Source organism: Agaricus bisporus (genome assembly GCF_000300575.1).
Source record: "Agaricus bisporus var. bisporus H97 unplaced genomic scaffold AGABI2scaffold_1, whole genome shotgun sequence".
Lineage (NCBI taxonomy): Eukaryota > Fungi > Basidiomycota > Agaricomycetes > Agaricales > Agaricaceae > Agaricus > Agaricus bisporus.
The window spans coordinates 165955-179294 of record NW_006267344.1 but is presented as its reverse complement, the minus strand read 5'-3'; the positions used below and the strand labels follow the sequence as shown (position 1 = coordinate 179294).

The 13340-nt window shown below is 44.7% G+C and overlaps 5 protein-coding genes across 5 annotated transcripts; 2 read left to right on the top strand and 3 right to left on the bottom strand.

The window, feature by feature from the left end:
- Positions 1 to 239: 239 nt before the first annotated feature.
- Positions 240 to 708, bottom strand: AGABI2DRAFT_132590 (hypothetical protein). The gene has a single exon (XM_006453765.1). It carries the CDS (start codon positions 641 to 643, stop codon positions 455 to 457), a length of 189 nt encoding a protein of 62 aa, XP_006453828.1. The 5' UTR covers positions 644 to 708; the 3' UTR covers positions 240 to 454.
- A 1357-nt stretch (positions 709 to 2065) lies between these two features.
- Positions 2066 to 2457, bottom strand: AGABI2DRAFT_189185 (hypothetical protein; the record flags this gene model as incomplete). Its single annotated transcript, XM_006453764.1, has 2 exons — positions 2395 to 2457; positions 2066 to 2332 (listed from the first exon to the last, which is right to left on the bottom strand). A coding segment is annotated over exon 2 (213 nt), but the record flags the coding sequence as incomplete, so codon positions are not given.
- A 751-nt stretch (positions 2458 to 3208) lies between these two features.
- Positions 3209 to 5138, top strand: AGABI2DRAFT_181860 (hypothetical protein). Its single transcript, XM_006453763.1, has 9 exons — positions 3209 to 3334; positions 3386 to 3467; positions 3522 to 3652; positions 3702 to 3749; positions 3811 to 3866; positions 3920 to 3942; positions 3992 to 4193; positions 4240 to 4717; positions 4777 to 5138. The coding sequence occupies exons 1-9, from the start codon at positions 3267 to 3269 to the stop codon at positions 4970 to 4972; spliced, it is 1284 nt and encodes a 427-aa protein (XP_006453826.1). The 5' UTR covers positions 3209 to 3266; the 3' UTR covers positions 4973 to 5138.
- Positions 5139 to 5232: 94 nt separating this feature from the next.
- Positions 5233 to 6843, bottom strand: AGABI2DRAFT_213298 (hypothetical protein). Its single transcript, XM_006453762.1, has 6 exons — positions 6818 to 6843; positions 6481 to 6571; positions 6132 to 6418; positions 5990 to 6068; positions 5600 to 5937; positions 5233 to 5535 (listed from the first exon to the last, which is right to left on the bottom strand). The coding sequence occupies exons 2-6, from the start codon at positions 6548 to 6550 to the stop codon at positions 5410 to 5412; spliced, it is 900 nt and encodes a 299-aa protein (XP_006453825.1). The 5' UTR covers positions 6551 to 6571; positions 6818 to 6843; the 3' UTR covers positions 5233 to 5409.
- Positions 6844 to 10465: 3622 nt separating this feature from the next.
- On the top strand, positions 10466 to 13245 carry AGABI2DRAFT_113594 (hypothetical protein; the record flags this gene model as incomplete). The annotated part of the gene is made up of 15 exons (XM_006453761.1): positions 10466 to 10527; positions 10578 to 10629; positions 10715 to 11147; positions 11208 to 11269; positions 11329 to 11340; positions 11389 to 11564; positions 11613 to 11675; positions 11729 to 11915; positions 11968 to 12066; positions 12119 to 12128; positions 12185 to 12276; positions 12332 to 12440; positions 12495 to 12716; positions 12790 to 12995; positions 13066 to 13245. 15 exons carry the CDS (start codon positions 10466 to 10468, stop codon positions 13243 to 13245), a joined length of 1965 nt encoding a protein of 654 aa, XP_006453824.1.
- Between the last annotated feature and the right edge of the window lie 95 nt (positions 13246 to 13340).

The following is a 13340-nucleotide window of genomic DNA, read 5'->3' as shown; positions in this document are numbered from 1 at the left end:
GTGAAGATTCGTACGGTGGTGGTGATACGTATTTGAGTTAACGTGAGGGAAGTGATGTTTAAACATCTCGTGTCCAATTGAACGCTCTTTAGATTGATGAGCGTCAGTTCGGATACGGAGGGCATGCGATCGACAGGGATACTCGTGGGTGCTCTTGGTCCTTCGTGATCTTTAAGTGTCAAGTGTTGTAAACGTTGCAGTTGAGGAAGTCCATCGAACCAAGATATAGGTGGATTCGTCAAGCTCAGACTTTGAATCCTCCCAAAGCTCTCTATGATGCGTGAATCCACATTTGGATCAACCAGAGTTTGTTCCTCCCGATTAATGCGCCCACGAAATCTAAAAGTCACAGATAAAGCACAATTGCCAGAATTGGCAATGAAAGTTGGAAGTATCGATTTGCCACGGGGTGAACTGACAGTCAGATCGATGATAGCCCAAAGTTCTGGAGTGTTCACAAGCACTCTTCGCCAATGTCTGGATACGAGACTGACGATTCGAAACAACGACGGTTTGCGAGGGAGATGAAAAACGTATTGGAAGATGTGGGATAGGATTTCGGGGGGAAGGGAGCTGATGGGTGGGCGTATGTTATTGAGTTCTTCAGAGAGTTTGGCGCGGTCTTGTGGGTCGTGGTGGGCATTGCGTATTTTGGTGAGGAGTTCTGTGATTTTTTGTTGTTTGAAAGGAGTCATGAGTGAAAGATGCAGCAATGCTGTGAGATCGATGAAATCAATGATGATAACAAGAACTCCGCCACATCTTAACTCCGCTTATAAACAGGTATAACATTAACTATGACTATTCTGGTTTCGAGGCTATGAAGATGTCAATCTGATAACCACAACTTGTCAATTCCATCACGTCCTGCTTAATATGGTCCAACCAAGCACTATTCGATCCATCCTCGGCCCGGTACAACGAATCATCTTCCATACACAACGCAAGTCTCCCATCCATCGGTTTCAATCGACTCTTCACCATCTCCAAAAACCTCTCCGAAATCATTTTCTCAAACCCCATATCCACATTCACGTTCCTAGGATTTGACCAAACGATTTTACCGATCGTAATTGTGTTGAGTTTTGGAAATCGATTTGGTGAGTCGGTGAGTTTTTCAAAGATAGACATGATAAAACCGGTGTTACATTCCGAAAATTTAAGCGAGTGGACGCCTTGGTCATTTCGCATGTGTTCTATAAATCGAGCTTCGGTCCTCCACGTGCTATCATAATTTTCTATAAACTCGATACAAGTCAACCTTTGAGAAAGCCGTGCGAAAAAGGTGTATATGGCGATACGAAGTAGTTGACCTGAAGGGGACTGTAAAGTCCAATTTGGGGGTTGATGCCATGTAAGAGTTTGAAGCGAATTGGTGTTTAGGTAATGTAGGAGGGCGGTTTGCCAGGGAGCGACGTAGTGCTGAGTGCTGAAGATTTTCCAAATGATGACTTCTAAGGGTTGTTGTGACCCTGCGGATATTTCTGGAATTGGTGCATTGTCGTCCAACATGTGTTGTCCGGAAGTGACATAGTCCTCTAAATGAAGCCTTTTGAGCTTTGGACAATTAATGACTAGGTTGAAGCAGGTGTCGAGAGGTACACCGATTAAAGTGAGTGATGTGATTCCGAGAAAAGAATTCGTTAATCGAATATTGCCATTGACGAGGGTGAATTTGGATAATGAGGGTATGCGGTCGAAAGATAGATGTATTGGATCCGCTCGAAGTTGATATAGAGAAAGATGATCGATCCGATTGAGATGATGAAGATGATAAAACCATGCGAACGGTGGTTTTACAAGTTGAAGATTCTCTATCCTTTCGAGGTTTTTCGAAATGATAGCATCTGCAGATGGGAGAAGGAGGATATTGTCGTCAACGTCAACGTCAAGGCCAGAGAAATCGAGGGAGAGAGATAATGAGCGATAACGCGTTTTTTCAAAAAACGATACGAGGCCAGTTGCGTATTTGCTAGTGTCCGTACCCTCCATTGACATATTGATATTTGTCCAAAACTCTGATGTCTCCATTAACGCTCTGTACCAGTGTTTCGAAACCAAACCCAGAGCTTGTACTAATAAGCGTGTAGTAGAGTCTGGACAACGATATCTTCCGTCGAAAGGGGGAATAGGATCATAGGTATATCGGAATATGAGGGAAAGTACGTCGGAGGGGAGAATGTTGCTTGTGGATGGTTCGTCACTGGGCGTTTGCGCCGGGGGCGTCTCGAATTCATCGCGTTGTGCTGTGTCTGTCGCGGGAACGGAAAAACGAGGCATGACGGTGGTGAGAGGTAGAATGGTTGTGGCCTCACTTCAGAGGATGACTCGACTGGTGATTTAATTTCGGATCAGGTTGATGCAAGTGAGCTGTCCTTCTAACTTTGAACTTACAAGTTGTACTCCTTAAAAGGAGAGGTCCGTGCGATCGATATTATGTCAAGCTTCAAGTTCGCTACCGTCCCTATTCGGCCATATGTAGGAAGCGATATGCGCCGTTGCGCCGTTCGAAAACTTGACCAACGGAGTTCATCAGATTCCGATCATATATATGCCCGTGAACGTTTAGTAAGTCCCGTGAACCTGTAAAATGGTTATACATATCTAAGCGTGAGGATGAGAATTTCTTGCTTCTCGCTGAATCCGAAATCCGAATGCGATGTCAGCGCTTCAGCTTTGAACAGACGATTCTGATTCGTTGACACAAAATGCAACCTGTCATGATTGGATACCCAATTGGGTCTTGAGTCAGAAGCAGAAAGAAAAAATCAGAAGCATCAACAGGTTTTTAAGGGAGCTGCTACATACGAGTATGATGTTACGCACATAGGTATGGGTAGGAGTTCCACTGAAGAGTTAAGTAAGTCTAAGGAGTGTGGGGTCCGAAATTGCTTAATGGCGTCTGACAGAATCAGACATTATACTGGTCATCGTCGCAGGAGGGAAAAAGGCCAAACTTGTCGTTAAAGTCGCAAAAGCGGATGCCACATTTTTTGCACAATGCGAAATTACACCAATGCATGACTGGGCAATGACATCGTCGCACTTGCCGTAAATCGGATCACCTAGAATCATGTGATTCTGAATTGTTGGAAAAGTCCCCCACTACCTTTTTAGGTAGCGGGAATTCTGACCTCTGAGCAATTTTGTTTCCACCTTGACGACCTTACAGTGTTCTCTTCTACCTGCGGTGTTTATATTTGCCCAGCAGGTACTTTTTATTGCCTGTTGAAGACTTTCAGCGAACAAGAATAGTACACCTGGCGATGGGGAGATTTTTATCCGATGGTTCGCTGCCCAATCTCAAAAAATACGCGTACAAAGGCGCAGACAAGTGCGTGTTCTTATTTTCTATGCTGCTTGTCCGCTCATGAGACGACTGAAGATCACTGGTATCGCGTTATGTGCTGAACCCATTTTGGAACTGGCTCGTCACTTTATGGCCTCTCAACGTGGCACCCAATACTGTACGTCGTATCACCATTTGAAGGTATTTCGTCAGCTAAGTTAGCATCCAACAGATCACTCTTACTGGGCTCTCTATTGTCTTTTTTAATTTCCTGTCCCTCATCTATTACGATCCCCTCTACCTGACTGAAAGTGATGTCACGAATCATCAATCCTATGGACCTCCACAATGGTTGTATTTCACGTACGTACCATCCACACTGCTTCATGTGGCTTGTATTGAGAGTCCCTAGGTGGGCTATCGGCTTGTTTGCTTATCAGTCACTCGATGCTATTGATGGGTGAGACTTTGGAGATACCAACGAGACATGCATCCTAGCTGACCCGGGAGTCAACATACAGCAAACAAGCCCGTAGGACTGGGATGGCAGGTCCACTTGGAGAAATGTTTGACCATGGTGCGTTCTTGTCTCGACTTCGAAGAAAGGAGTTTTGACGCCAATATTTCCAGGCTGTGATGCAATAAACACAACCGTGAGCTTCAATGTCCCCTTCTGATATCGTCTTATTAAAATGGGTATAGCTTGAAGTCATTCTCGCTTCGCGTGCCCTTGGGCTCGGACGTTCATGGTGGACAGTTGCTACCGAAATATTCACTCTTGGAAATTTCTATCTCACAACTTGGGAAGAATATCACACCGGCGTTCTCTTTCTTGGATACTTCTCTGGACCGATCGAAGGTATCCTACTGATAGTACTAATATTTATTATCACTGGTTTCCGTGGTGAGTGTCGTAGGGATCTCATCATAACTTTTGCTCATTGTCGTAGGTCCCCTATTTTGGGAAACGAAGATCTGGACTTTCTTAGGGCTCGAACATATCTATCCCTTCACCAAAATTCCCAACCTCCCTCTTAATGAATCTTTCATGGTGTTCGGCGCTATCGGTCTGGGAATAAACATCGCCCAAGCGTATATCAACGTCAGCACCTCTCGAAGGGATCCCAAAATCATTCGCCCACATACAGCTGATACGAACCCTCTCTCTCTCCTACTTCCTTTCCTGATACCCACCGCAATTCAAGTGGCGTGGTTATCACATCCCGCGCTGAACCATTCTGCGATCATTCATTCAGCGTTGTTTGTTCCGTTTTTGTGTGCATGGGGATTACAATTCGCGCACCAAGTGGGAAGAATGATTCTTTCGCATGTGACATTAGGGAGTGAGAGGTTCCCGAGATGGGATTGGGTATGGTTGTGTAGCGTCATTGGCGCTGTTGATGCTAATTTACCGAGGATACTGGGCAGGCATGTTTTCTGCACTGCTGTATCTTCTCATCCCTTTACTAAAACGAACGTAAATTTAGGTCGCCTATTATTCAAACAAGTACACTCAATACCGCTATTCTGGTCTGGGTGACTTTGGCAGTCTCGTTATTCAGTTATGCAAGATTCGTCTACCTCGTCATTACTGATATTACAGAGTATCTGGGAATCGCGTGTTTGACGGTGAGGAAGAGGGATCAAACAGGGCATTGGGTTAGACCTGAGAAAACGTCTTAACTCCCACTGGGTTCTTGCCACTCCCGTCAAGAACTCACATTGAAGGACAGTTCACTAGAGGAATGAAAGCAACAGCCGTCGCAAGTTTGTTTAGTGAACGAGGATTTTCATGGATCTCGGAAGCAAGTTTTTTGGATTTACTGATTTAGTGGTTGTGGATACTTTACTAATGACTGGCGATGATGATTATAATGTTACCAATTGTGTTTTCGAAGATATATGATGGATATGTGCTTTGTAGTTGTCTCGTACTTTCGCTGCTTCTGAATTCGGGCACAATCGATGTCATTTCAATTTTTGGCCCGTCGAGGTATCGTTTACTATTTCTATACATACATTTTCGAATCTGTTGAGAATCGTACAAGACCTCAACATTCTCTTGTTTTATTCTCTGTTTTTGTATATTTCTTTTTTTCAGATGACACCCCCGCGGAGTTCTACACGTCGTCGAAAACCACCGAACTAATTTGTCCGTTCATAGTCGTCTCGGCCTCGTTTATTCTCTCCCTGTTCCAGGCGTGTCCGGAAGCCATTCTGAGAATAATCATCTGAGGGCAAATAAACTAGGGCAATAACAATGAGTTATGGTTAGATATCGGACGGATTTCCTGATCAACAAACACTTACAGTCAATTTGGCCCATATTTGACCGAAACAGATTGCTGTTTGACTTTCTGTGGCGTAGGGCACAAGATATAGAATGCCGACTATACTGTATAATGCTGCTGATTCAATGAAGGCTCCGGCGGGGCTGACGTAGAGTCTACATGATTTAATTGAACGTTTTACGCGTGTACCACTGAGGGCGCCGATGAGCCATTGAATGCGACCATAGATCATGGTGGTGACGAAGATGTTGAGGCCGATGGTGATTACATAGTAAGGGGTTCCGTAGACGGTGGTTTCTTTTCCGAAAAAGTTGCCTCCTGGTTTTCCGGAAAGAACGAGTTGAACGACTGCTAAGGCTATAAGTAAAGTTTGTTAACAATTTGAAGCATTCGGCGGACGAAATTTTACCGAAAGCTGCAAGATATGCCATGATAGGAATGACCATGATTTTCCATTTAGAGCCCCAAATAATGTAGAGACGATAAAGCTGGTGGATACGAGGCGTTTAGCGGTCCGTGTCCGTCCTAGATTTGAAGTACGGTCGACATACCAGTAATCCATCTCCCAAAAATATCATTGTCACGACAGATGTCGAACCAAGAGTCTGATACCAAACATAAACCATAGTATCGAAGAATTCAGGAACTCCGTCGGGGAGTTCCCTTCCATTAATCCACATAATTTCTCCCCACACAGCGTTGCAGGCGATGTCGACCGTAAAGAGAACCAGGCCAATTGTGCTGAAAACTGCTAGGAATCGTCGCATACGGGTATTGCCAATCGCTTCTTTTTTGCAGAGTTTCTTCATTATCATGAAATAGAGAGCAAGTTCGAGACCTGATTGCAAAAAAGAATGTCATTGGATCTGAAGGGATGCGAAACAGTATAGAAATCGATACCATAGAGAATGCCGCTCAAGTAGCTGCCTATATAGTAAGCATGCTCAAAGTCCCTGATTTCCATGTTCATTAAGTGTGGGTCTTTCTGGAGCTGAGAAGGCGAAAACATTGAGTCGAAAATTCGTTCTCTCTTTATGTGAAAAGCTTGGACCGAGATGTCCACGTGTTGATTTAGCAGGTTTAAACCTGGTTTTAAACTATAAAATTATATATGTCAGCCAGGACGAAATGCCGTATCACAATTGAAAGGGTTGCGAACAAACTGAAATGCCACCCAACATCAACTCTATTACAGGGTACCTTCCGAAGATCGTTATAGAATTTTTATTAAGCGTACCTCTCCAAGCTTCTCGGTTCCTGTTTGGCCCTCGACTGCAAATCGGCTTATGATAATCGTTGAGTAAAGCGGAGACTTGTTAATTCGTTCCCCATAGTCCGGTCAGGGATGTATTCGGGCTTTCCCGCCGATGTCCCGATCGTTTCGATGGCGGTGGTCCGAATCGATCGGCGGTTACACCAACTGCAGTGACGAAATAACCGTCCGTACATTTAAATCCAACGTAGTCGTCGACCTATGTGTTCAACAACCTCGATGTGAGTCGCTGAAGTAAATTTATCGATGAACTCACAGTCGCAGGGTCGCACACAACATCTTGAACGAATGCACCGATATCGGAAGTTCAACACGTTTCTTTCACCGCAGGTGGACATTAGGTCTCATACGGACCATCACAGATCCTGCAGTTCTAGTTCAAGTTCCTATTCGAAATATCAACACCCGCTGATCACATAGCTGACTGATCACTTGCAACACGTTTGAACCTCAGCCTCCTTGCCACCACTTGCCGATAGAGAAGCCGTGGCCGCCCTGACAAAAAGTCCCGGTAATACGGCGGGCCCGGGCGGGGATCTTCAGCAAGACTTACCCCAACTCAATTAAAAACGATATTGTTGGCACCGTTACAAGAGGTAAGATAATCATCTCCAATTTGTATGGAACTGTCTCGAATAGGAAATTAGTGCCACCAGCGGAGAATCCCTGTATTTGCGATGAGGTACTGATGATCGCATGATAGACCAGTGACATATTGTATCTGCTACAACTTTGCATAGGAGAGACCTCCAGTTCGAGGTCAGGATGAAAGAAAAATCGACGGACTTGTTCAATATGCTTCGTGTTATCCATCCCTGCGGATGAATGTTTCAAGAAGAGATCATGTCGCGGTTAGAAGGTGTATAAGAGTACGGTTATTAAACACGCATCCCCTTGATGCAAGATTATGCGCAATAGGCTGCCAAAGATATATGATATAAGGTTCTCAGCGAAAGGAATGTCCTAAGTACTAACCTTCGCAACTTTAAGATCCCACATAATGCCATCAGTTAATTTTACAAGTTTGGGTGGCGGCTTCCTAGTTTCCTTGTTCTCTTGCATCCCATCACTGATAATCATCAGCGGCGCGCAAAAAAGTAAAGCCCATCCGACTTGGCCGCGTCAATTATCCAAACTCCAATAGGAATAAGCGGTGCAAAATAAGGTAACTTCGTTTCCTCCAGTGAAAGAAATACGAAAACACTCGCGAATGAATCATCCTCAACCGTCGTGACGAACCACACTAACATTAATAACCAAACAAATGAGGTATGCACATACTTTGTATGGTTGGAAAACATGTTAGATATATGTTAAATTATTCTATGTAGATCTGCATTGTGATTCGGCTGGGTTCGGCACGGGGAACTTAATAAGGACAAAGTTATTCCTATTCCCTACTTGAAGACGCTCATATTTTCGGGCAACGGGTGTCGCCTCCTGACAGGGTGAATCCAAAGCGGCTAGCAATTTGAATTCAGTGAAGCTGCGCATTAGGCACGAAAATCCCAAGAAAATCCTCAGGATGAAGATGCGCATGATGGAAGACGAAAGAGACCTACTGTTCTGATTTTTGGAGCAAATAGCTTCATATTCGTGTGACTGGTAATATTTCGGGCATGCAAGTAGGTAGGCTCAAGCTTCGTTTGCTCCCACGGGCGGGTACGTGGTATCCTGTTGAGTGTGAAGTCGGGCCGTTGTACGATAAAGAAATGACGAATCCACATCGCAAAGTTTCCGTGTCGTGTCGAATGTTCCCATGAAATGTCCCATCCCTGGTTCAATGACAGTATCGCGTAAGAGTGACGGAAAGAACTAGACTCGCCGAAATTCATTGAATACAAACCGACCAAGTTCAGTTTCTCACATATACCAACGTGAAGATGTGCAAGATATGGGCAAGATTAATTCTGGCTTCGTTTCTGCACCATTTTCCCGACTACGTTTATATGAACGATGAGGATCTACTTGGTGCTCGAAAATGATCCTGAATATACCGCCAACAGACAGCGAGCATCACGCTTTCGGAAGGACGACGATTCCTGTATCACGCCACATCAACCACGTGCTGATACTTAAAGACCTCGCATTGTTTTGTGAGTAATTTTCATTTCCTCGTTACCTATACTGTTCATTTGATATCAACAAGCGTTGAGAAACTCCGCCAAAATTGCCAAATGCCATGCCTGGTGAAAGCCTGATGTGTGGTAAGTAATTCGTGAATGACAAATCCACCTCGGAAAACTCACAAACAAAGTTGCCTTGCAATGTACTCAAACTTTGTATGACAGTGACATGGACGTGTGAATACTCGACAAACTCCAATGGACTCCCTGTTGGGGGTCTAAAACACAGCCCTCTGTCTCCGTCCAACGTCATAGTTCCGTGGGTGGGTCTTGTACTGGTATATGCAGCAATTTAACCATTTTGATAATCAACACATATCGATACGCAACCATTAGGAGCCTTGAAGAAATTTGACAAGCCTTGTGAATCATAGATGTAAACCATTGGATTCCTGTCAGCTCAAGCGGTGGGAAGCAATAATCGATTGAATGAAAGGCTACCTAATTGGAAAGCAATATCACCATAATAATCTACGATGTACCTGAACCAATATACATCCCTCGTAGCGCATCACTATCGCGCCGCGGATCTCATCACACAAATGTGTATGTGAAATTTATAGCCACCTGGAAATAGCGATTTCGGTAGGTATGATCCAGTCAGTCAATTCAAGGGTTTCTGGATACCCTCAATTTAAAATCATTAAGGTGAGGCGGCCACAAAGTTGGCGTCTCAGAAACACACCTGTAAGTAATATGTAACCCTTTGAAAAGGATCGTTGTCTTTTTGTGTTGACGGAGCTACTCAGCTTTGAGCGGCTGCCCAAGGCAATTTTGAACCTACGTAGCCAATAGCGCTCTGGAGCAGCAGGAACTCGTCATGAGGGTCGTAACTTCTATAATTGGATCGGTATGAGCAGGGTCATGAGGAAAAGAAAAACTAACGTCGTTAACGTCGTATCAAATCATCACCTAAGTGTAAGGGCCCTTGTGAAAGTAAGTCCAAGGTTCATAACATCCATGTTTGTGACAGTCGACGAGCAAAAGAGAATGAGTGTAAGAAAACTCTCGATAATCTTGAGGTCTAGAAGCATTTGGAAATCTTCCTCAGAAATCTAAGCGCAAGGGTCACGACTTTCCCTGTTGTCTTTGTGAAGTCGTGTTTTTTTTAGAAGAAACCAACAATTCCTGGTTGCTTCACGACTATCAAGTTGCCACTGGCAATTCGAGCGTGAATCAATCTAGAAAGGCTTGTTGGCGTCGTAGTTTCGTATGAACATAGTCATCTTAGTGTGACTTGTGAACAATGTTGATTCATGCCACGTGACTTATATTTTCGCGGAAGGTGACATATTCCGGACCTCCGGTGGCTTGGCTACCTAGCAGCTATTCTGATTAATATCAACTCCTACTTACGTCTCGCCCTCGATATCCATAATTTCATGTTGCCTGGTAACTGAACTTCAAACTCTTTCATCCTTGTATTCTTAATCGCTCTGGCTACTGTACAACTTGTTACGCCACACATAATCTTCCCGCCACACCCATGCCAGCCGTAGGAAAGGACAAGGGCAAGCAGCAAAAACCTAGAAAAAAACCGGGCAGAGTGTACGTCCTGGGTCATCTTGGAATCAGCGAGTACTAACGCTCGCCGCCAGTCCTACTTCCTGTGCAGAGTGCAGAAGACTCAAGCTTCGATGTGACCGCAATGTAAATATTTCTCCGAGACTTAACAGGCGTAACCTCTGTGCTTCTGTGAACGTATGTCTAACTTTACCCCGTTTTCTTATTCCAGATTCCCTGCGAGAAATGTGTCTCGAGAGGCTGTGGTTCTATATGTCCTGATGGTCAGACTTCCCTTATTCATTCCGCAAACCTTGATCAATGTCAACCATCAACAGGTGCGCTGACACCTGGCAAAAACAACAGAATGATACTCGCAAATACGGACGAGCTTCACGACCGCATCGATCATCTTACCTCTCATATACGTGAACTTGAGGGCGCTCTCCGAACCTTGCAGGCCTCTGTATCGAGCGACCCTCATCCATTGCTACAAAAGGATCTATTTCACGATCTACCGCCCTTGTCAGCCCCATTAAGGAGTAGTACATCGTCTTCAGGGGATCCAATACCATCTTCAGAGGAGACCTTCACTATCCCAAGCCCCAAAACCTTGACAAACGCTCCGATGGATCCTGATTCAACCGCTCGTTCAGATTTCTGTGGTACGACATGTCATCTCTCAGTTGTTTATACGCACTTTAACAATAGCCTGCTGTATCCAGGAACTCTATCCCTTTCTGAACACGGGCAGTCATCTTTCTTCGGCTCGACAGCACGCTTAGAGGTGCGCCCATTAAAATTATCCGTAACAACTCGGCGCGCTCATTATTTACGACTTGACAGTTCCTCGCCCATGTAAGTGGAAACCATCTGCTTGCGTTGCGCTTCTCACATTGCTCTCAGAGGACACCAAAAGCAGAAACCAAGCCCGCTCGACTCTCACACGAATTATTTGATTTCGCCTGCAACGAATACCGACCCGCAGAGGACAGGTTGACAAAAGAGATTTCTAGGCTTTTACCTCCGCGCTCAGAAGCCAGTCGCCTCTGTGAATTATACCTTCACTATGGGGAAGTAATGTCGGTATTAATAGTTTTTCCTTGATATACGCGATTGACAACCCCCAGGTATTCCCCATTAACCAGATCAGAACTCTTCGATGAGATTTGGGCGGCTGCTGACCAAGTACAGTAAGTTTCCATCACCGCTGTCAGTTTACACACCTGGTCTTCACAGCCTTTAGATCATCCCCTGAGTTACGCCAACCTGAAACTCTTGCTTTGCTATTCATGGTCTTCGCTATCTCCGGCCATTTCGATCACAAGAGGCGTTCTAATAATAATGACTCCAATGAGTATTATTATTTGGCTAAGGCATGTCTTCGACTTGCTTCTCGTCATGAGAATACGTTAGCCTATCTGCAAACTTTGGTACGTATCACCTCTAATGATGAGGTTTCGGGCGCTGATACTAAGCTGTCAGATACACATGTCACAATATTTGCATTTCTCCGGCGGTGAATCGGCGTCGCCGGATGGCCGATGGGAATGCCTCTGCCAGGCTGTTCGAATTAGTTACAAGGTGAGCGAATGATATAGAGCCTCTACTCAATTAGTGACTTATAGATTCTCAGATGGGGTTACGTGCGTGCACATCAGATATCTCTAGTCTCGCAAAGCTCACTTATTGAAATACTTAGATCTTCATGGCATTCGTTGGAACATGCCCAGTGACCTGGCGGAGAGGAGATCGCGGATCTTCTGCGAAATATTTTTGTTGGATACCTGGACGGTTAGTTTCAGCGCCCGGATATTCATATCTCCCCAAGGCTTATGTCACGCAATAGAGCTTTTACTCCGGCCGACCGCCCATGGTTTCACTTGCCTTCATGGACCGAACAACTCCAACAGATTACGACGAAGGAACAGATGTTGAAGGGAATAAAAAGCCCGGTTGTAGGTGTTCTCTTGTCGGTTTCTTGACATCATTGTACTTATTACCTGCTTCAGTCCATGTGTGGACATACAAGTATGCCGTGCTATTGCATAGCGTCATGGCAATTGCATTCGGGCCAAGACCACCTCCGTATTCCTCGATCCTCGATCTTGATCTCAAGATCCGCAACTTTCCCGTCCCTGCCCAGTGGCGACCTGTTTGCGACCCTGAAAGTCCTCCTCCACCTCCTGAGATTCATATGGCACGCTTTTTGGTTTCTTTCGCGAAGGAATCTAGTACGTTGTCCCTTGCTCCGGATTTTTTGTTTCTTCTATCACTTTGGGACTGAATTACTTATTCCATCATCAGCTCTTCTCAATCTGCATCGAAGTTATTTCATGTCAGCGCTAGAACAATCTCCTGATGATCTTGCAAAGCACACGTTTATACCTTCTGTCTTGGCGATCTATCGTTCGGCTTGGCGCCTGATACGGAATTTGCGTTACATTTGGAAAGCTGTTCCGGACCTGGTCTCCAAGGTGAATGTTGCATGGTCACAAGCTCTTTCATCCGCGGTAAATATTGCAATTTCTTTTTTTTTTTACATGATTTATTCTTTATTCAATGTCTTTCTTTATTGTACAGGTTGTTATGTGTTTGTTTGTGACTCGAACGCCAAGTTCACCTCTCACAGATCCTGCTCTTGATGAGCTTGATTCGCTAGTTGAGCTTTTCCAAGAAGCTGTTGAGACTTGTGAGGCCGCTAATGATTTATTGGTAAGTGATAAATGGCTTGATCACAGTCTCGAAACTCAGAGGAATTAACGGGTTTTTCTTTACCTCAGAATGATCTACGAAGCTTAAGAATGTACGCTCGTCAATCTGCAGGGCGTTCATATGAACAAGAAGGTTATCCACTC